This window comes from Leopardus geoffroyi, chromosome B2 (genome assembly GCF_018350155.1).
Source record: "Leopardus geoffroyi isolate Oge1 chromosome B2, O.geoffroyi_Oge1_pat1.0, whole genome shotgun sequence".
In the NCBI taxonomy this organism is placed as follows: Eukaryota; Metazoa; Chordata; class Mammalia; order Carnivora; family Felidae; genus Leopardus; species Leopardus geoffroyi.
This window is the reverse complement of record NC_059332.1, coordinates 54,582,349-54,606,777: the sequence shown is the minus strand read 5'-3', so window position 1 is coordinate 54,606,777 and position 24,429 is coordinate 54,582,349. Positions and strand designations below refer to the sequence as shown.

Sequence of the window (24,429 nt, the reverse complement as noted above, 5' to 3'; positions counted from 1 at the left end):
GAATCTTATGTGGAAGGTTTTATACAAAAATATAGCACTGAAGAATGCTCCATACTGTCATTACGATTCAAGTGGAAAAAAAAATTCCAAATGGGTCCTAGATTCACATTAGATTTTGAATAAAACAATCACTCACATGCATACATATGGCAAAATCAGCAGCATCTTTTCTTTTACTACAACGAGGATGAAGGAAGAAACATCCAATCCTATTCAGGTAATTATAGATCTTACAGTTGAGTGGAGGCTTCCAGTTGGTGTTTCCTCCTATTATTTTTAGAGAAGGCATAAATGATAGTCAAACAGAGACAAAAAGAGAACTGAACATAGCTACAACTGAAAGCTCTATCAAGAAAAAATACACTAGAAAAAGATTGTTTTAGAGGGCAAGTACTAGATTAGAATGCAGAACTCAGTTCTAGTATAGGCATCACCATCTTGTTGCTTTACAATCTTGGCAAAGTAGGCCACCTTCCCTGCATCTGCCCATTAATCTGAAAACTCATAGGTTATGTTAAGGAAAATCAAAAGTAATTATGTGTAAGGAGTCTCTGACTGGTATAATTCCATATAAATGTAAGCATTAATTTTGTTTTGTTTTGTTTTGTTTTTAACAAATATGTCAAGACTATTCAGTGGATAGAAATGATAGGCAATCAGCAAAGCTAAATTTACTAAAAGGTTGTACTAGAGTATTTATCCAGGTCAGTACGTTTCTTTTTTAATTTTTTTGCGGTCGGTATGTCTCTATCCTAAATCCAGTTCTCCTCTTTGTTTTTGTAAAATTATTTTTAAAATGCTTATTTACTTATTTTGAGAGAGAGAGAGAGAGAGAGTGTGAGGTGCGGGGGAAGGACAGAGAGAATCCCAAGCAGGCAACATGCTGTCAGTGCAGTGCCCAACACAGGGTTCAATCCCACGAACCGTGAGATCATGACCTGAGCTGTCAACTGAGCACCCAGGCACCCCAAATCATCCTCTTATATGCTGTTGCCTATCAAACATAAAGTTTATTGGATGCTCACTATACTAAACTTCTGTAAATCATAGTCATCTCTCTCCCTGTTTGGTCAATGGTTTGTAAAGAAATATTTAGATGAAGTTGCGTATTTATGAACTTCAGTTCAGTAAGGATGAACTGAAGAGGCAATTATGGCAATTTGAAAATCATACTAGTTCTGTAGCCAAGCGGTCCAAGTTCAAAAGCTAACTCTATTATTTATTAGTTTTACACTTTGGAAAAAATAAACTTCTCATGCATCCTGCCTTATGTTTTAAGAAGGAGATAAATATAATAATCAGTAAGCATGGGTTAATACCAAGCATTAGTACCTGGCACATGGTAGGTGCTGAATAAATGTTTTTTCAATATGTATCAAAAGATCCACAAACTTTAGGTCACCAAAGAGAGCTAACATTCACCACAAAGAAATGTAAAGAGAAAAATATTCTGGCAAAGTAGCTACAACGCAAAGTGACAATATTGCAATTATGTTTGTATGTTCTATTCAAGAAGGTTCAAGAGCAATCCTTTTAATGTGGAACATATTCTAATGGAGAAAAGAGGAGAAGGTATCAGATGTTTTCCTTATCAATCATACCTTGAAAGCCCCAGATGAATGTTCCTTGGTTAAGATGCCCTGGTAGATGACCAAAAAAGTTTGACCAGTTATCAAAGTCTACAAAGACTATATGAGTCATGGTTCGCAGATAATCCAAATCTGGAAGTTCAACAACTTCTTCATCTGAAAAGAGAAACATTAACATGAAATTGGTAAGAATTAGCTAAAACGCTTTAATTTCTCAAGTTTAAAAGATACTAGAGAATATGCAAAAATATTAATCTTGAATATTATTAATTTCTATTTAAACCTTTTCATGAGATCCAAACCTATACATGATACAGTATATTTACACCAGATAAAAAATATTCTGAATACTTCCAAAATTTTATTATTCTTTCTATAAATACATGCCATTGATGCTAAGCCTGTCTTTCTCTTTTTAATTAAAAAAAAAAAACAAAAAAAAAAAACAACTGAGGTGGCTCAGTTGGTTGAGCATCCAACTTTGGCTCAGGTCATGATCTCATTGCTTGTGGATTCAAGCCCTGCATTGGGCTCTGTGCTGACAGCTCAGAGCCTGGAGCCTGCTTTGGATTCTGTGTCTTCATCTCTCTCTGCCTCTCCCCCACTTGCATGTACACTGCTCTCTCTCAAAAATAAACATTAAAAATTTTTTTAAAAAATAAAAAAAACCTGTCACACAATTAGTAAGAAATACAGTCCTCAATTTTTTTGCCCATACACATGAATATTGCCTAAAACATGTCTTCTTTGTATGTAGCAGCTAGGCTCTGCCACCAATATGCTGGTCTGAGTCCACAAATCCATGTAACTTACACCTTCCCTGTCACTTCTCTGGCTCTCCTCTCCTGCTAAGCTGTTTCCTGGCAGTAATTGAAATCTGCCGCTACTATAGCTACTGCTGCTGCTGGAACTGCCATAGCCATCTTAGTTTTGTAGATTGGCAAAGTATTGGCCTGTACTACCATAGGGGCCAGAGCTTCTGTCTCTTTTCTCTTTTCATGGGTCCCAAATTTGAAGACTGTTATAACTGCCAAAATCATTATAGCTTCCACCACTTCCAAAATTACTTCCATCATTACCAAATCTGTTATAGCTAAGACTTTCTTTAAAAGTTGTTTATAATAATAAAATATAATAAAATAATAATAAAATAATTGATAATTAAAAAATAATGTACTGGGAGCACTAAAAGACCAAGTTTTAAGGCTGAAAAACCAAAAACTTGCACCATCCATCAAATAAAATTTCAAGGTGGGGCACGTGGGTGGCTCAGTCAGTTAAGCATCCAACTTCGGCTCAGGTCATGATCTCACAGTTTGTGAAAGTTTAAGCCCCAAACTGGGCTCTATGCTGACATCCTGGAGTCTGCTTTGGGTCCTCTGTCCCCCCTCTTTCTGCCCCTCCCCTGCTCATGCTCCCTCACCTCTCAAAAATAACTAAAAACATTTAAAATATATATATTAAAATAAAATTTCAAGGTTACCTGGTAAGAACTTCTCCCCACCAGAATTATGCTCTTTTCCCAATCTAGACTGATTTATTAGTAACCTGCTAGCTATGTGATTAAAAACCCTACATAGCACAAATGAAATAAATGACAACCCTCTACCATAAAGTGGTGCATAATAGGTGCTGGTGGCACATCAGCACCTCCTACCATAAACACATCTTTCTTGGTTCTCTTAAGTTCTTTCTTCTTCCACCATTCTCCAACTCTTGTTCTCCATCTCTTTCACTTCTTTCATAATTTTCTATCTTGATAAGGCCTTAAAGTTTCTAGTGTACCAATGCAAACCTTAACATTTTAAATTATTTTCAAAATGACTAGGTTCTGTTCCATCTAATACAGCCTCCCTCAAATATACTGCACTGCCATCCTCTCCCATTTCCAAGCCACCTATCTTCTTTTATCTTGTCTTAAAATTCTTAGTAATTGTAAGGGCCCCTGGCTAGCTCAGTCAGTGGAGCATGTGACTCTTGATCATGGAGCTGTGAGTTCAAGCCCCACACGGTGTAGAAATTACTAAGGAAAAAAAATTTCTTTTAATTCTTAGTAATTGTAGATTTAGATACTACAATCATCTATCAAACACAGACCGACATAAATTTCCAAAAGTAATCGGGAGAACAAGAGAAAAGCACAAGAGAACATAAAAACAGTGTAATCACTGCTTCACTGTTAAAAGTAGAACTGAATGAGTTGATAGTATGTCATGTAATCATTTCTTACATAAAACATGCCATGACTAAAGATGATGCTAAGATCTACAAATGCTATATACAGCAAGCCTGTATAAACTCAGTAGGTCATAAAAATAGTTTATAAAAAAATTTTAGCCAAAATTTTCACATATCCTCATTGTCCCCTCTCTACACTGTGTAACTTACCAAGAGCTCATATTTATTTAAAAGAATATGGACTTAAAATTATATTCTAACCATGACAAATTATACTTCTAAACAAAATAAAACCATTGTCCTCTTCTAGACTTACTCTTTTTTTTTTAAGTTTATTTATTTATTTTGAGGGGGGAGGGGCAGAGAGAGAGGGCGAGAAAGAATCCAAAGCTCGCTCTGTGTTGACAGCACCTAAGCCACCCAGCACACCTACACTTAGGGAGTCTTATCTAGATTAAGTACAAAGGGATCTATACCTCAATTTTCTCCTTGGTTTCCTGCTACCATTTGTAACTCTACTTCTAATTGCTATTTTAAGTCTAAGTAAAAGCTCTGCTTTCCAGAAAATCATAACAAAAATATATAAATTCTGAAGTGAACATTAAGATTTCTCATAATTACGGAATAAAGCCAAAATATGAGGATGTGGAGAAAAAGGAACCCTCATACACTGTTGGTGGCAATGCAAACTGGTACAGCCACGATGGAAAATATGGAGATTCTTTGAAAAATTAAAAATAGAATTACCATATGATCCAGTAATTCCACTACTAATTACCTGAAGAATATGAAAACACTAATTCAAAAAGATATATGGACCCCTATGTTTACTGCAGTATTTACAATAGCCAACTTATAAATACAACCCAAGTGTCCACGGATAGATGAATGGATAAAGAAGAAGTGGTGTATATATACAATGGAATATTAGCCATAAAAGAGAATGAAATCTTGCCATTTGCAACATGTATGGATCTAGACGGTATAATACTAAGGGAAATAAGTCAGTCAGAGAAAGACAAATACCATACGATTTCACTCATGTGTAATTTAAGAAACCAACCAAACAAAAAAAAGACAAAAATCAGACTCTGAATATAGAAAACTAGTGGTTATCAGAGGGGAGGTGGATGGGGAGGATAAGTGAAATAGGTAAGGGGATTAACAGTACACTTATCATGATAAGCACCGAGTTCTGTATAGAACTGTTCAATCACTATACTGTACACCTGAGATGAATATAACACTATGTTAACTATGCTGGAATAAAAAAACAAGTTTAATTAAATAAAAAAAAAGAATCTGCCAACAACAAAAGAATAAAGTCAAAATATAAACACAAAGAGTTCACTGGATTTATCTTCTTAATGAACCTTCTAAATGATAAGAAGAATCTAAATGTTAAGGATAACATTTATATATATATATATATATATATATATATATATATATACATACATACACATATATATATAAATTTTAAATCTGACTTTCAGAAAGACTATCAATTTTCTTCATCTCTCAAAATTCCCATGCTTCTTATAAAAGAAAAGACAATGTTATCTTAAATACATAGTGTTTAAATCTAATATATACTCTTTGTTCCCTTAAGTTTAGAGTAGTTAAATGAATATTTAAACACTAGTATGTATTCGTATTTAGGAATACATATCCCTCAAAAGTATATGCTATAATGATTACTGTATCATCCCACCATGTTTCTTACTTCAAAACTGAATCATTATTAGCTTTCACAAAAATGATGGCCACAGGTGCACCCGGGTGGCCCATTCGGTGAAATGTCAACCCTTTTTTTTTTTTTAATGTTTGTTTATTTTTGATAGAGGGAGTGAGACTGGGTAGGGCAGAGAGAGAGGAAGACACAGAATCTGAAGCTGGCTCCAGGCTCCGAGCTGTCTGCACACAGAGCCTGATGCGGGGCTTGAACTCATGAACTGTGAGATCATGACCTGAGCTGAAGTTGGACACTCAACCGACTGAGCCACCCAGGTGCCCCAAGTGTCAACTCTTGATTTGGGCTCAGGTCATGATCTCATGGATTAGTGAGATGCAGCCCTGTATTGGGCTCTGCACTGACAGTGCAGGGCCTGCTTGGGATTTTCTCTCTGCCTCCTCCCCGCTTGTGTGGACACTCTCAAAATAAATAAATTTAAAAACAAGGATGGCTACAATACATGTATGCTTCTCTATCAGTATGTGAAATCTGCACAGACATTAGAGTTGTAATGCCATACCTATATTCTGACAGCTTAGGTCATTCTCGGCTCCCTTCTCCATCTCTGAATTTTTTGGATGGCTTACTGCCTGTTTTAGTTTTCTCTCTGGACGTGAGGCACTGGCAGCAAACTTGTACAGGCTTGTTTTCTCAGATCCGAAATGAGCCAGACTGGGTTTCCGTAAAAAGCAGTGTTTTCTATGGAAGTGCTGCTGAGCACTCTCAGGATCGTGAAACACTTTGGTGCAAGTGCCACACTTGATGACATACCGTTGCTCCTCTTCCTCCTCACTCTTTTCTTCTCTGTGCACTTCATGGATGTGAGTATTGATGTCAGTTACATTCTGTGCTGTTGCTGAACACAAGGTGCAGCGAAACCACAGTTTACCTTTATCCAGCATGATTTGGAGACATCTACCATAATCTTCCTTTCTGTTAACTTTACAGATGTAACTCTCACGGCAACCACAGGTTAACAGGTTACTGGTCTCTATTACTGGAAAGTCATTCTCAGTTTTAATTGAAGTTTCAGTTTTTTCTGACACAAACACATAATCTGTGCTGTGGTGCTCCTTATAATGACTTAAAAATGCTTCTTCCACATTAAAGGTAAGATCACAAAGCCCACAGAAGTACTTAACTTTTATCTCATTGTTATGCTCATCTTGGCAATGTCGGTACAGTGTTTCTACCTTGTGAAAAGTCTTTTTGCAATGGGCACAGCTGTATCTATGAAACTGGTGACTTGCTAAAGACATGCAATGCTGTTTTACACAGTCCTGGGAATCAAACATATCTTCACAAATTCGGCACTGCCATTTACCCCTTGGAGGACTATTTGCTGGAGAATGATCAATAATAGTAATAGTTGAAGAAGGATTCTTAGCAGTCAAATTACTCACCAATGTTGCAGAGGATGTTGGCAAAGTTTCACCTTCTACTTCATCCGTCTCATAAAAATATCTGTGTCCATTATGAAATTCAGTCACATGTGCCATGATAGTCTCTTTTCTTGCTAACTCCTTTTTGCATGTCCGACACCAGAAAAGAAAGTTATTTAAATGTGCCCCTCCATGAATCCGGCTCATATGTAAACGGATGACCCCTGAATCTTCACATACCTTTCCACAGACCACACACTTATAACACATTGTGTTTGCTGAGAAAACATGTTTTTCCACTGCATCTTCACTTGGGAATTGTTGATGGCATTCACAAAACCAGGTTTTAACAAATGACTTTTCTTTCTGAACACAAACTGTACCTTCGTGGCTTTTACCTTCTAAATTCATCTTCTTTTTTGGAACAGTGGTGCAATCCTGTGAGTTAGATTCTTGAACAGACATGGTTCTTTTAAGTGATGAAAATTTTGATCGATCTAGCAAGAGATTCAAGTCAGAAGAAGGTTTGTTCCCTTCACTGCTATGGCAATAAAGTAAGACTGATTCTTCCATTGAGGTAATGACTCGGACTTTGTGCCCTGAATTCTGCTTGTGATTTCGGGTACTGGTTTCATCCGCAAAGACTTGGTTGCAATTTGGACAGTAACCTCTTAATACGAATTTTTCTGCAACTTGGGCAATGCTCTTCTCAGCCAAAGCTACAGGACCAGCATTTCGACAACGAACTCTAAATTAGATGAAAAAAACCTCTTTTGTAAGTACTTTCTAAATACAGTATCTCTGCTTTTTATAGGAATTATAAACAATGTATACAAAAAGCACTAAAAGATATTTTTCAATAAAAATGCAGGTTACAGAATAATTTTACCTCAGAGTACCTGAGTATTACCTATATTTTGTCTGTTTCTAATCCATGTACAGAACAGTAAAACTAGAATCAAAGGATCAAAAAAATTCATACAAATATTTGGAAATTGAATCCCTAATCTTTAGAAGTTAAACAACAAATTTCTACTAAATCTATGGGTCAAAGGAGAAATTAAAAGGGAAAAGGGAAAATATTTTTAAATAAATGAAAAAGAAAACAACCTATCAAAATCTAAGGGTAATTCAATGCTTAGAGGAAAACTTATAACTTTAAATGTTTATACAGAAAAAGAAGGTCCAAAGTCAATCTAAGCTTCTACTAGAGGAAGCTAGAAAAACATAAGCAAATTAAACCCAAAGTTTAATTTTTTTAAATGTTTATTTTTATTTTTTTGAGAGACAAAGCATGAATGGGGGAGGGGCAGAGAGAGAGAGAGAGAGAGAGAGAGAGACAGAGACAGACAGACAGACACAGAATCCAAGGCAGGCTCCAGGCTCTGAGCTGTCAGCACAGAGCCCAACATGGGGCTCAAACTCACAAGCCATGAGATCATGACCTGAGCCGAATGCAGACGCTTAACCAACTGAGCCACACAGGTGCCCCATAAACCCAAAGTTTAAACAGCAGAAATCAACAAAGTAAAAAATGGGCAAAAAGCAGAGAATCATCAGTAAAATCAAATGCTGGTGGTTTCAAAGATCAGCAAAAATTTGTTTTGAGACAAATTATAGAAATAAACATAAACGCTAAAAAAACCAAAAAGCTTTAAAAAAGCTGACATTCATAAAAGTTGAAGTAAACAAAACATATTCCTGAAGAATAAGCAAAGGATACTTAGGAAAGAGGATGGACAACCACAAAAGACATAATTAATATGATAGCAAAGTCTAGACTGGGACAGAATATAATCACATATTTCTGACAAAATATTTATATCTAGAATATATCAAGAATTCCAATTCACTATGAAAAAAGCAAACAATCCAATCTTTAAACTAGCAAAAGACTTGAACAGACATTTCACAAAAAAAGATAAGCACATGAGAAAGTGCCCAACATCATTGTTTATCAGGGAAATGCAGATTAAAACCACAAAGAGGCACTCAAAGAACAGCTAAAATGAAAGACTGGCGATACCAAACCTTGGCAAGGATGCAGAGAAACTGTAACTCTCATACCTTGTTGGTACAAACACTTTGGGAAAGTATGTAGTAGTTTCTTATAAAATTAAATATACACTTACTTTTTGATCCAGCAATTCCACTTCTAGATATTAATCCAAGAGGAATGAAAACATATGTCCATAAAAGACTTGTATAAAATATATACAGTGGCTTTATTTATGATAGCTACAAACTTTAAATCCAAATGTCCATCATCAGGAGAATGAATAAACAAATTGTGCTAAGTTCATATAATAAAATACTACTCACCAATAAAGAGGAACAATGTACTAAGCAACATAGGTGTATCTCGCAGATATTAAGACAAATACAAGAGAGTACATACTACATGATTTCAATTACATGAAGTTCTCAAGGAGATGAAGCTAATGCAAGGTGGAAAAAATATCTAGAGCAAGAAGGGTAAGAGGGTGGGAAATGACTGGAAAGGGACACAATGGAACTTTCCACAGACAGGTAACATATTATGATAAAAGCATAGGTTAACAGATGTAGGTATCTATCTGTGATTTTATGTCAAAATCATAAAAGTTAAGATGTGTACACTGTGATTAATTTAATTTGTATTTCAAAAACAAAGAACTTTTAAAAATAATTAAGGGGCTGGGGCGCCTCGGTGGCTCAGTCAGTTAAGCGTCCAATTTCAGTTCAGATCATGATCTCTTAAGTTGTCAGTTTGAGCCTTGCATCAGGCTCTGTGCTGGCAGTGCAGAGCCTGCTTGGGATTCTCTCTCTCTCTCTGCTTCTCCCCTGTTGGTGCACACACACACACTCTCTCTCTCAGATTAAATAAACTTTAAAAAAAATAAGGGGAATAAGGAGCATAAAGATGTATAGAATAAAATGGGTAAATGGAGGTTCGCTAGACTATTCTGCTGACTTCATACAGTTGAAATTTTACATAATAAAACATTAAGAATAAAAATAACAGGTAGAACCAGGATTTGAACTCACGAAATATAACTCAGAACCAGGACTGCTAACCTTAGTAGTTACACTGGGTATATACAGAGTAATTATATTCTACTGCCTTGTTTATTGAGAACATATTTTACTCGAAGGTTTGTGAAAATAATTGTTCTATTTAAATGAATGCAATTTAGTAGATACGAACTTTTAATATATTTTAATGATATAACAGGAAAACAGAGACCTAAGAGACAGAGCACCTAAACAGAAAATATGTACAGACTTTGTTTGGATCATGATTCCAAGAAACCAAATGTAAAACAAAAAACTTTATGAGATAATCAGGGAAATTTTATAACTGATTAGGTATTTGATGCTATTAAAAATACCAGGTTTTTAAGTTGTGATAATGGTATTATAGGATTTTTTTAAAAAAAGGAGTCCGTATCATTTATAGTTATATATAGAAGTATTTACAGATAGAATGGCATGATTTACCGCAAAATAATAACTTGCAGGGGGGTGAGAATATAAATGAACACGACTGCCATGTGTTGCTAAATCCTGAAGCTGGGTAAAAGGTATACTGGGGTTGTACATTGCTTGATAATTTCCATTGCAAAGACAAAAAAAAAAAATCACACTTGATTATTTGATAAATTTGGTCTTTCACTGAAATTTAATTTTCATATATATGTTATACTTTCCATTCCGGTTGACTTAAAAGCAAGTCACACTTAAAGGCAAGTTAACCCACTCCTCCCCCCATACACACACTCTTCACAAACATACAGAGAAAAACACAAATAGAACTGTTGGTTTTACATTCACAGCAGTATCAATATATCCACTTTTTCCACACCTTTAACTTCTCTCATTATGTTAAATTTGATTAATTTCCAGACTAATATATAATCTCATTTTAAAAGCAGAGGAACATGAAATAGAAAAACATCCTATTGAATCCTCCTGCTGGTAAAGAGCTTCTTGGGCAGGATTCCCTTACAGCCCGACTAGACCTGTACAAACCTGAAGTGGGCAGTGAGCTCCATGTGAGAACGTAGTGTCTGGTGGCAGGCCACACACTTAACTTGAAATGGGACATCTTTGCAGAGAGAGATCAGAAGTTTCTTTGCAAAAGATGGAAATGATATTGGCTGTGCTATTCCCTTGTCATCTGAAAGACAAAATACACTATAACTTGCAAAGATTTAAGCAGATAGCAACCCAACCTTCCTCCCCTTTGCCTTTCTCAACATTGGCTGGAATATGTAAAAGATTGTTGTGCTAAAAAAACTAAGAGAAGTCATTTTCCAGCCGTAAGTACAAAGGATGCTGAACTCATGCTCAAAATTTGAACCTTTAATGCAGAGAAACACCCAACTTCCCAGATATTATGGATATATAAAAATTATTATTACATCAAAAATTATTGTTTATATTTATTATATAAAGAAATGTTTTCTTTCCAAGTTTCTCTTCATTTCTCAAAGTAACTAAACCTTACTGCTGGTACAGATCAATGTTGAGAATCTTTTTTGAAAAATAAAAATTAAGACAATCTTTCACTTTGTTTCCAATCCAATGTGAGGATAAGTTACCTCAAGAATTATCTGAGAAGTATGGTAAATCAGCAAAGATTAAAGTACTTTAATAATTTTCAGAACAGAGTATTAACATACCACTCAGTTTAAAATTCTGATGGAAATGATTCTTTCCAGACATATGCTTCAAACACTCATCCTTGCTGCTAAAAAGAAGGAAGCAATTTGGACACGCAAAACACTGAATAATCTGAGGAAGAAGGTTGTTTTTATGTCCATCATCTGCAGCTTCCTAAAATACAAGCAAACCTGTATTACAGACAACTAAAATCAATATTCAATTTTTAAAAATCAACTTTCAAAATTTCTGATTTGGAATATTCTGTACCAGTTTTTAACAAGAGAACTTTTCTTTACTCAGTGTGAACTATGGAATTTTTATCATTAAATTGCCTATGTGGATTAAAAATTTTTTTTCTTAACTCTTGACCATCTTTTTGTGATAATATACAAGTAAATTTGCTTTCTATATATTTTTCTTTTATATACACATCTATATTATGTTAGTGAATAAATGTTTTCATATCACATATACTTTTTCTTCCATTTTGCTTTATTCACTCTACTCTGCAATATAACCTATGTTTATATATATGTATTCTTCCACAAATATCTCCATGCTTAATAATCTACAAAAATATATAGAAATAAACACACAGGGAACTGCCACTGTTTTACCAAATATTGTCATCTTACAGACTCTTCTGCTTCTTAGTTCTCTTATTCCACAATACCTAATGAAAATGCCTAAAAAAATCAACTGGAATACCTCTAATTCATTCTTCTCAATGGTTGCAAAGTTCTCAACTGGTTGTAATCCAGTGTAGGTTTACTAAGACTTAGGTAACTATTCATTACCAGACTTTTTTTTTCTTGCCACTATAAACAACACAATGGTGTTACAAACTGATAAGAACATATACTACACTTGATCTTAGCCAAAAGGCCAAGAAGCAATAACACAACGGTGTTATAAACAACCCTGAATACATATCCTTATTTACAGACGTATTTTTCTCATTATTAGGAGTGGCCCTATTGAGTTAAAAGGTTTATTACTTGAATATTAAAGGATACTGTATGATTGTTTTTCAAATAGGCTCTACCAATTCACACATTCCCTAGCAATGAATGAGCCTGGTACAATAGCTACTATAGATTTTTTTTTTTAATTCATACAATTCTATGGATATTCCATATTCTGTGGATTGCTTACTCATACCCTTTGTCTGATGTTTCAGTTGGTTTTGTTTTCTCCCCTGCCGGTAAACTTGTATCATTTCTTCATTATAAAAATTAACTTTCTGTCTGACGCTCCATTTTGCAAGCATTTTTCAAATATCTATGAATTTTGATGTGGTCACTTTAAAATTTTGATATAGTCAAACAGGTATGTCTTTCTAGGTGTCCACTTGGTTAAGAGGCTCCTCTATCTCAAAATTGAAAATGTTCTAAATATAAAAAAAAATTTTTTTTAAAGTAAACTCTACCTCCAATGCGGGGCTCAAACTCATGACCCCGAGTTTAAGAATCACATGCTTGGGGTACCTGGGTAGCTCAGTCAGTTAAGCATCTGACTTCAGCTCAGGTCATGATCTCATACTTCGTGGGTTTGAGCCCCGTGTCAGGCTCTGTGCTGACAACTCAGAGCCTGGAGCCTGCTTCTGATTTGGTGTTTCCCTCTCTCTCTGCCCCTTCCCTGCTCACGCTCTATCTCAAAAAAAAAAAAAAAAAGAAAAAAAAGAAAAATTTTAAAAGAGTCACATGTTCTACCAACTGAGTCAGCTAGGTGCCCCAAAGCTGAAAATACTTTAAAGTATCTATATTTATGTCTGTGTATGTGTGTTTGTGTATAAATATAATTTGACATCTTGTTAATGGTCCTTAGAGTAATAGCCTTAGAAGTTGTACTGTGTCTTTTTAAATTTACAATCATTAACATTAGGGATATAGAAAGTTTATATAGTGCTAATAAGATGCAACAGAAAGAGGAATAAGAAATTTACATTTATATTGAGCACATGTGAAGAAGCACATTAGGGTTCAAAACGTGCTTTTCCATTTAGTCCTTACGATAGTCCCATGAAGTACTATTTTCATTATTTATAAATGAGAAAACTAAATTTAGTTAAGTCAACACTTCCCTCCAATCAAGTTGTACCCTGGGAAGAGACAAAATAACCATTCAAACAGTCTTATACCTTTGATTAAAAATTCTATGCTCTTTCCACTATACCTTACCCCATTTTAATTTAGTGAGTGCCCTGCAGAAGATCACATCTAAGAAGATAGTTAGAAAGCTCTAAATAAGAGCACTAAAGGCATTTCTTAAACACCAATTTATAAAAATGTCCCTAACGTGAAGAATGCTAACAAAATAATTCTTAGTTCAACTGTGAGTTATAAATGGATTCAATATAAAGCTTGTTTAAAATATTTGCTCAATAGAACAAGAATGTGATCCTACATAAAATTTTATTGAAATATACCAAATGCAAAAGCATAGCATATTAGCTCGTGCAAACTAGGGGAATAAGTGGGAAATAGTTATTCAATTCTTTTCTACCACTATATTTTCAGCTATATTAAAATAAAATGCACCATACACATTTGTGTATCTAAACCAAGTTAAACCACAATAAAATACTACTTTTTACACACTAGGATCTAGGCTAGCTTAAAAGGCACATAAGTGTTGATAAGAATGTGGAAAAATTGGCATCTGCATATATTGCTAGTAAGAAAGTAAAACGGTACAGGGTGCTGGATAACAATTTGGCAGTTCTCCAAACAACTGAACATAAGTATGATATGATCCAACAATTTAACCTGTTAGACAAGTAAAGAAATATTCACACGAAGATTTATACATTTATTTATAGCAACATTATTCACAATAGCCAAAAAGTAGAAATAACTCAAGTGTCCATCAAGTGATGAAATGATAAAGAAAAAGTGGCATATAGCCATATGCTGGAATGTTACTTGGCAATAAAAAGGAATGAAGTACTGATATGCTACAACATGGATGAACCTTGACAACATTATGGTAAATAAAAGAATCTTGTCACAAAAGGCCACATACTTTAAGATTCCATTTATATGAAATGCCCAGAAAAGGCAAAACCATAGTTTACAGGTTGCCTAGGGCTAGGGAGGATGGGCTAACAACAGGGAAAAATAACCTTAAATGATAGGCTGGCCCCTAGGAAGAGAATGAGAAAGAGTGGTTGTGCCTATTGACCCACAAGTGACACTGAGGTACACTGAAGCTTACAATATGTCCTCTACCACCTGCATTAAACGGAAGAAAAGCAGGAAGCTATCTAGTGATATACCACTCATTGAATGGCTTTAATGTTAAAAACCACTAGACATTGGCTACTACTCAAAGTGTGACCCAAGGACAAGAAGCACTGGCATCACCTACAAGCTTGTTAGGAATCTTGAATCCAAGGTCCCACCTCAATTTATTATCAGAACTTGCATTTTACAAGATTCCCAAGTGATTAGTGTATTAAGTTTAAGAAACATTAGCAGAGACAGAAGAAATTGGAGACGAAAGGGAAAGAGGAGGGAAGCAAGGCAAAAAATGCAAATTGTGGTAATTTCATTCTCTTTCACCGAAGAATGCCATCTTTACAAAACAGAATTCACAGGTATACAATCTGCTAGTGACCTCTTCTGGTTGATTTAAGATAGGCAATTATAATTAATGCATACCAGTTTCCTTTAGAGTTCTGGTGACGGACTCTCCAAAGAATAAGCAATAAGGAGCATTTAATGAGAGCTGTTTGTTAAGGCCTAAGTGCTTTAGAAAGAATTATATTTTCTCTCAACATTCTTGCGTGTAAGTATAACAATTTTATTTTAGAGACAAATAAAGCTCAGAGATGTTCCTTAACTTGCTGAGTACATACAGCTAATAAAAGCGACAGTAGAATCCAGGTCTGTCTGGACATCAAAGCCTTTGCTCCATTTTACCATAATGCTTCTCAGAAGGCTAAATATCATAAATTTACTTCCTGGAGACCAGGCAAAACAACATGGAATAAGTAATTCTCAGACAAAAAGGGAACAAATTAATGAAATTTGGGAAAATGCAAATGAGAGTATTAATTAAGGTTAAAATACCTATTCAGATTTACTAAAGAAAAAAGATAAATAATTTGCTCACTAAAATAGACAAAACACTTACAGCCTGGAATAGGGAAAGAGGCTATGAAAGAACTCTAGTTTCGAAAAAGGAAGAATACTAGTCACCAAGTGAAAACACCAAAAAAATTTATGGAACGCAGTCCTCTTGTATCATTTTTCTCTTCTCTCCTTAAACCTTTGTCACAATAGGAAGCCCTGTCATTTCTTTTTGTTTCACTTTAAGGTCTTTATTCTAAATGCCATTACCTAAGCAAAGCCTTTTTTCATCTCAAAGTTAAATTATTGCAAAAGTCACCTAAAGCAGTCTCCTTTCTACACCTATGAATCCACCTTGAACACTGCTACCATCCTAATACCACTCGACCTCTTTGGTATACCTAAGAAAGAGAAGGAATTGGGTTCTAGAATTAAAAGTCCTTCTAACTCTAAAAGGTGTAAAGCATTATTTTCATCATGTCACTGTCCTATTACAATAACCTCTTGCCAGTATTAAGGTTATCACTTGTGTTGGGAGTCCCCCAAATCATCCCCAGGTTTGATGGTTTGCTAGGATTCACAGCACTCAGCATATAGTTGTATTCACAGCTATGATTCATTATAGGTTTTAAGCTATCAGGATATTTAATGTGGTATTGTTTTTAATAACAAAAAAATGAAACAACTGATACATCTAAGAGGAAATTAAATGAACTATAATATATTCATACAGAAGAATACTATTCATTGACTTAAAGTGTATGCATCGATTCAACAAATGTTTAAGCACTCATGTTTACAACACACTGCTTTTCTCTTTTTTTAAGTTTATTTTTGAGAGAGAGAGAGAGAGAGAGAGAGCGAGCACGCATGCATGCAAGGGGGCAGGGAGTGGGACAGAGAAAGAGGAAGAGAGAATCGCAAGCAGGCTCTACACTGTCAGCACAGAGCTGGGGCACGAACTCACTAATCGTGAACTCATGACCTGAGGCAAATCAAGAATCAGACACTTAACCAACTGAGACACCTAGATGCTCCTAACACACTGATTTTCTTAATTACAGAAAAACTCACACACCTGATCTTACATAAAAATATTTATAAGTGTTTTTGATGCAACTGTAAATCATTTTTTCTTAATTTCACTTTCTGCTGCTTCATATTAGGGTATAGAATTGCAACAGATTTCTGTACGTTGATTTTGTATCCTGCTACTTTACTGAATTCATTTATTAGTTCTAGTAGTTTCTTGGAATCTTTAGGGTTTTCTATATATACTATCATGTCACCTGCAAATACTGAAAGTTTTATTTCTTCCCTACCAGTGTGGATCTTTGTTATTTCTTTTTGTTATCCAACTGCTGTGGTTAGGACTTCCAGTACTATGCTGAATAAAAGTGGTGAGAGTGGACATTCTTGTCTTGTTCCTGACCTTAGGGGAAAAGCTCTCAGTTTTTCACCACTGAGTATGATGTTAGCTGTAGGTTTTTCACAAAAGGCCTTTTTTATGTTGAGGTTATGTTCCCTCTAGACCTACTTTGTTGAGGGATTTTATCATGAATGGATATTGTACTCTGTCAAATGCTTTTACTGTATCTATTGAAATGTTTTTTATCCTTTTTCTTATTGATATATCATCATTGATTGTTTTGTGTGTACTGAACCTGCTGCACCAAAACCAATAAAATACCTAGGTATAAACTTAGCCAAAGACGTGAAAGACCTATACTTTGAAAACCATACAACACTGATGAAAGAAATTCAAGATGATGCAAAGAAATGGAAAGATGTTCTATGCTCATGAATAGGAAGAACATATAGTGTTGAGATGTCTATACTACCCAAAGCAATCTACAAATTTAATGCAATCCCTATTAAAATACCAACAGCATTTTTCACAGAACTAGAACAAATAATCGTAAAATTTGTATTGAACCACAAATGACCCTGAATAGTCAAAGCAATCTTGAAAAAGAAAAACAAAACGGGAGGTAACACAATTCCAGACTTCAAGTTATATTACAAAGGTACAGTAATTGTAACAGTGGGGCACAGGCATAAAAATAGACATATTGATCAATGGAACAAAACAGAAAACCCAGAAATAAACCCACAATTATATGGTCAATTAATCTTTGACAAAGGAGAAATGAATAGCCAATGGGAAAAAGATAGTCTCTCAACAAATGGTGCTGGGAAAATTGGAGAGCAACATGGAGAAGAATGGAACTGGGGACACCTGGGTGGCTCAGTTGGTTAAGGGTCCAATTCTTGATTTCAGCTCAGGTCACGATCTCCCAGATCATGAGTTTGAGCCCTATGTCAGGCTCTGTCCTGACAATGTGGAGCCTGTTTGGGATTCTCTTTCTTCCTATCCCTCTATCTCTCTCAAAATAGATAAATAAACATTTAAAAAAATAGAATTAAAAAAAAGAAACGAAACTGGACCACTTTCTTTCACCATACACAAAAACAAACTAAAAATGGATTGAAGACCTAGATGTGAGACCTGAAACCATAAAAATCCTTGAGGAGAGTACAGGCAGTAATCTCTGACACTGGCCATAGCAAGAATTTTTTAGATATTTCTACCAAGGCCAGGGAAATAAAAGCAGAAATAAACTATTGGGGCTTCATCAAAATAAAAAGTTTCTGCACAGCAAAGGAAACAATCAACACAATTAAAAGGAAACCTACTAAATGGGAGAAGACATTTGGAAATGACATATCCGATAAGGGTTAGTATCCAAAATATATAAAGAACTTATACAACTCAGTCAAAAAACAAATCGTCCAATTAAAAAATGGACAGAAGACATGAACAGACATTTCTCCAAAGACATTCAGATGACCAACAGACACATGAAAAGATGCTCAACATCACTCATTATCAGGGAAATGCAAAGCAAAACTATAATGAGATATCACCTCTTATCTGTCAGAATGGCTACAATCAAAAACAAAAGAAACAAGTACTGGCGAGGATGTGGAGAAAAAGGAACCCTTGTGTACCGTTGGTGGAAATGCAAACTGGTGCAGCCACTCTGGAAAACAGTATGGAGGTTCCTTAAAAAGTTAAAAAATAGAACTACTCTGTGATCCAGTAATCGCACCACTGGGTATTTACCCAAAGAACACAAAAACACTAATTCAAAGTGATAATGCACCCATATATTTATAGCAGTATTATTTACAATAGTCCAAGTATCCATCGATTGATGAATGGATAAGGAAGATGTGGTGTATATATACACAATGGAATATTACTCAGCTATAAAAAAGAATGAAATCTTGCCATCTGCAGAGAAAGACAAACACCCGATAAATTCACTCATAGGTATGATTAAGAAACAAAACATGAGCTAAGGGGAAAAAAGAGAGACACAAACCAAGAAACAGACTCTTGACTATAGAGAATAAACAGATGGTTACTAGAGGGGATGAGTGAAATAGGTGATAGGGATTGAAGAGTATACTTGTCATGATGAACACTGAGCGTTCATAAAGTAAAAACTTAAGGGGCACCTGGGTGGCTCAGTTGGTTAAGTGTCCAACTTCGGCTCAGGTCATTATCTCATGGTTCTTAATTTCAAGCCCCACTTTGGGCTCCCTATTGTCAGCACACAGCTGGCTTTGGATCCTTTGTCCCACTCTCTTTTTTTGCCCCTCCTCCACCTGTGCTCTCTCTAAACATTAAAAATTTTTTTTTAAAAATGAAAAAAAATTTTCTCCACAGTGAACATATTGCACAAGTAACATTTTGTAACGTTAATAAGTCATTATAGATATATAATTTCAAATACAGTAAACACACACTACAGAATCATCTATTATACAGATTTGTGTATGCCATGAATCAACCTGTCTCTCTTGAGATTTAACACTTAATGTGAGTTACATAAAACATTTCTTAACACTAGCATTAATAAAGGAATTGTTATTTAATTTACTAGATGGCTCCAACATTTCAACAGGCAGTGAAAGGCAGCAGACTTAAGATTAAAGTTCTAGTTCTCATCATAAGCATCTTGAAGAACGTTAATTCCACAGAGCAACTCCATCAAAGGAAGGGCTTCGATGATAATCTTTAGGAGTGCTGGCTTTCAGTAATGAAGTTTACCTGTCCACAAAAATTTAATGTTCCAATCATTTTACTCTTGACCCTATGTGCACCACTAGTGACTGCAGGCTTAAGAGCAGCAAGAAAACACTTGCATCAAATTCCATGGTTCTCTAGAAAAAATACCTACTCTTAGGACATCCTCTTACCTTAGCAAAAAGATGATCCCTATATTGCTGTTGAGTAACAAAATTTTTGTAACATACTACACAAGCAAAGGAATTGACGAATGGTCCATGTAGTGTAATTGTCGGATCACATGGAGAGTGATCAAACCTACTCGGCAAAAGAGAGGTAGCATTAGAAAAGTCCACATTTTAGGAGCCAAACTATGTTGCTTCATTTGTTAAGCATTTGCTTATTTGTTTACACACACATACACACAACACACTCAGAAATTTATACTCTTCTATTGAAATATTAAAAACGTTCTTCATGTTCAAGAAATATCAAATGACTCCTAAATGCCACACAATCCCTTCAAACAGTGACCAACAGTTAGCTCAAGATTTCATAAAAGTATCTAAGATCCAATAAAATGGATTTAAGCATGTCTTGCCAAACTGGTACAATTCTAGTCTGAAAGTTATAGAGCCATCATCTTTTCCTTTTTGCCTTATTTGCCACAATATTTACTAATAGTTGTAAATGAATCAACAGAATTATAATCTCATGTCAAGATTTCTGGCACACACCTGTTTCCTAAAAATGGCTTTTAATCCTTTTAATGTTCACTTTATTCATTTAATAAGTATGTGTCATTTTAAACTGCCTCAAAGACTTTTAAAAACTCTTTAGATATAGTATGCTACCTAGTTATTTATAGAATGCTGAAGACCGTACAAAAGGCTCTATAGGTAGGTTAATGCATAAGTAGGGTGAGACATCTAGAAATGAAAAAGGTTGTGAGACCCCAAATTCTCAATTTCCATCTTTAACTTTTAGAAGGAGAGATTATGAAGGAAGGAATGTTTAATACCTTTAATACTGCTTTTCCCTGATATTTACTTTCTCAAGCTCTACTATTAAAAAAATTCAGTAAGTTAATAAGATAGGTTTATAAATAGAATATTTATTAATTTTGCTACATTTGGTTTGCTCTTAACATTTCTTTTGTAATACCATATTAGCTTTCTTTAGGCTAAACCAAATATTTGTAAGTGTTTTGTGTCTCTTGAAATTTGCATTTATGGGCTGGATTTCTCTACAACGGATTCAACTGCATATCAGTGTAAAAATCTGTTCAAAATTTTATGAGACATATTAGGATAAATACATACTTAAATGCTACAAGTCTTTAAAGAAAAGAATATAACTAGAGAAATCTGACTTTAGGCCTTCTAGGAAACCTAAGAAATATAAATTTAAAATAACTATCATAAGAGTATAAAACAATTTGTCTGGAATATAAAGCTATGGTTACAATGGCATGAGTGCATCATGCTTTCATCACATGAAATCACTTTGTAACACATTTGCTCTTCAGTATCCACTATGCTGAGTACCACACTCACCTTTTCAAATGTCCTAAGAGAAGGTGTCCATTATCAAATTCCTTGTTACAGTGCATTATGGGACATAAAATTGGTTTCCCAGACACCTGCATCTGGCCTCCTCTTCGGAATGAACTTTTTTTCCCAGAATTAATTGTGCCTGTTTTGAGTCCTGCATTATTGGAATACAAATTCTTAAGTTCCTACTTCAGATATTTGTCCTTTGGACAGGTAACCAAAATTATGGCAAAACAATAAATACTATGAAATAGCATCAACTGGGTGATCCTAATTATAATTAAAAATTTCTTGGCTTTCTAATAAAACATATGATAACCTAAAAATAAATAGTTATTGGGACAAATAAAGCTGTTAACATCTTTTTTTTGTTTTTTAAAGATTTTATTTTTTTAAGTAATTTCTATACCCAATGTAGGGCTCAGACTTCCAACCGGAGATCAAGAGTCACATGCTCTATTGACTCAGCTAGCCAGGTGCCCTTTCTTTTTGTTTTTGAAATAGGTATAGGGATTAAGTTTGTTTGTATGTTTATTATTGCTACAGCCAGTGTGGGTCTTGAACTCAAGACCCTGAGATCAAGAGTCACGTGCTCTGTTGACTGAGCCCGTCAGGAGTCCTGAATGCTGTTAACATCTTTAAGTAACATTCTCTGGGGGAAAAAACTCTATTTTCTTAAGTTCAACAGCCAAGAAATGTCAAACATTAAATACTGATTAGAAAAGCAGTTGCTCCACAGACCCCTACCCTTCTTTCTCATTTATATAAACTGGCAAAGATCTTCTAATTTTTTTTTCTCTTGTAACGATCTTAAACACATTAGAAGATTTAGCTATATTATAAAAGATTGGGGTTCTCTGAAAATTATGTTAAAAAATACAGCTGGGAGAGCAGGGAAGAGTGGAGAGTTCAGGGAGGCAAGGAAAATAAGAGTGGTACTTTCTGAAGAAACCAGCCATTGATCAATGAGTTCCAACCTGGATATCAAATAATGCAGATCTCAGTAATAAATTTACAGAACACAAAGCAGAGATTTACTTATTGTTACTACCTCTTTCCTTTCTATTTATTCTATTTTGTCCCTCTTCTTCTCCTTTCATTTAAAAAAAATATTTTTAAATCTTATTTGAGAGACAGAGAGAGCGAGAAAGTAAGTGCCAGTGGGGGAGGAACAGAGACACAGAGGGAGACACAGAATCCAAAGCAGGCTCTAGACTTCGAGCTATAAGAACTGAGCCTGACACAGGACTTGAACTTAGCATTTGAACTCAAGAACCATTCTTGAGATCATGACCTGAACCGAAGTTGGACACTTAACTGAGCCACCCAGCCACCCCTCTTTTTCTCCTTTCAAAGTTTGCCTATCACTAGTTTCTCTCTTTTTAAAGTAAACTCCATGCCCAAAGAGGAGCTGGAACTCACAACCCCAAGATCAAGAGTCACATGGCTCTACTGAATGAGCAAGCCAAGCACCCCTTTTCATCACTTCTTTTTCTTAATTAATCTTCCTCTATCCTGATCCATTCTTCATCCCCTCTCTTTCTTTATAATCACACAACTCTTGTAGACAAATACCCCTGGCCAAATTTTGTTCCCAGGGAAATTCCGAATGCATGATATATGATGGAAATTTTGTAGTCACACTGTATAAACCATGAAAGGTAAAACTGCCAGGAGGATTCTGACTGTATATCACATGATTATACACAGACGGTTTGATTATTGACTCCCTTTTATAATTATTTGTGGACTGTTTCAATACCTTGAATATTTCATACAATAGAAAACTAAGTTATTTATCTTTATGGCAGATTTAAAGATTTAAACAGCACTTAAAGATTTAAATAGAATGAATTATTCTTTTAACATCATCTAGTTTTAAGATCTAGTTTTAAGATCTCCAAATGGTTATTATACAAACTTAAGGTTTCAACTGCTTTTCTGTTTTAGTCCTCATGGGGGGAAGGCCTCCATTAAAAACTGCCAAAATGCTTATCAGTGTGTTCTGCCAACACTGAACAGCATAGCATTAATCATATTTTAATCTTAAAGAGGCATTAAATGACAATGCATTTTTTTATCCTTAATTTTCTGATGTAGTTGCAATTACGACAGTTTTTATTTACCGTCCATCCACATTCTAGATGTTGCTCCATTTTGATCTTTATTTAACCAAATAAAGGCTCTGGCTAAAAATAATAGCAGAAAACAATCAATTGAAAGAAAATAAGCTTTACTCATGGAAAGGCAAAATACAGAAATTTTTTTTCAAAATACAGAAATTTAAACAACTCTTTTCCTTAAATAGTATAGAGAGTGTTGTTTTGGGGGCGCCTGGGTGGCTCAGTCAGTTGAGCGTCCGACTTCGGCTCAGGTCATGATCTCACAGTCCGTGAGTTCGAGCCCCACGTCGGGCTCTGTGCTGACAGCTCAGAACCTGGAGCCTGTTTCAGATTCTGTGTCTCCATCTCTCTCTGAACCTCCCCCGTTCATGCTCTCTCTCTCTTTGTCTCAAAAATCAATAAAGGTTTGGGGCGCCTGAGTGGCTCAGTCGGTTAAGCGTCCAACTTCAGCCCGGGTCACGATCTCGCGGTCCGTGAGTTCGAGCCCCGCGTCGGGCTCTGGGCTGATGGCTCAGAGCCTGGAGTCTGCTTCCGATTCTGTCTCCCTCTCTCTCTGTCCCTCCCCCGTTCATGCTCTGTCTCTCTCTGTCTCAAAAATAAATAAACGTTAAAAAAAAAAATTAAAAAAAAAAAAAAAAATCAATAAAGGTTAAAAAAATTAAAAAAAAAAAAAAAAGAGAGAGTGTTGTTTTTAACTTATGAAGTATTCAAATGCATACAAACTGGCCTAACTGTAAAGATCTATAAAAGATTAATTTCTAGTAGAGTAATTATAAATAAAGTACTTAAACTACTTTTAATCAAAGAACTGAATTACAAAGCTGGATACTTTGGAATAGATTGAACAAGTCCCTTAGCGCTACTTTAAAGTAGAATCTCACTTTCTGTAATTTAAGAAAACAATGACTCATCTCTGTTTCCCCAGCTATACCCTATCCAAATATCTCAGCACTTTCTAAAGATAATTTCTGGAATAGCATCATACCAAATATAGTCAGTGCTGAAGCAGCTGTTCTAGAAATAGATCCCAAACTTTCATTTCATAGTATTTTTGTAGGGAGCAAGCAAAAA

The 24,429-nt window shown here is 35.1% G+C and overlaps 1 protein-coding gene and 1 pseudogene across 10 annotated transcripts in view; both read right to left on the bottom strand.

Moving 5' to 3' along the window:
• The window catches only part of ZNF451 (zinc finger protein 451), an 89,153-nt gene that overhangs the window by 23,477 nt on the left and 41,247 nt on the right, over positions 1–24,429 (bottom strand). For 7 of the 10 annotated variants that reach the window (XR_006717290.1, XM_045498632.1, XM_045498631.1 and 4 more), the window contains 7 exons: positions 21,239–21,389; positions 19,874–20,000; positions 11,549–11,702; positions 10,896–11,043; positions 6,023–7,632; positions 1,602–1,745; positions 137–267 (listed from right to left, as the gene is read on the bottom strand). Coding sequence is in view for 9 of the 10 variants with exons in the window: in XM_045498632.1 (XP_045354588.1) it covers positions 137–267; positions 1,602–1,745; positions 6,023–7,632; positions 10,896–11,043; positions 11,549–11,702; positions 19,874–20,000; positions 21,239–21,389 (2,465 nt within the window). In the remaining variant the exon portion in view is untranslated. The remainder of the gene's footprint in view (positions 1–136; positions 268–1,601; positions 1,746–6,022; positions 7,633–10,895; positions 11,044–11,548; positions 11,703–19,873; positions 20,001–21,238; positions 21,390–24,429) is intronic. The other 3 variants (XM_045498637.1, XM_045498638.1, XM_045498639.1) reach the window with 1 other exon arrangement.
• Positions 12,294–12,428, bottom strand: LOC123610088 (annotated as a pseudogene).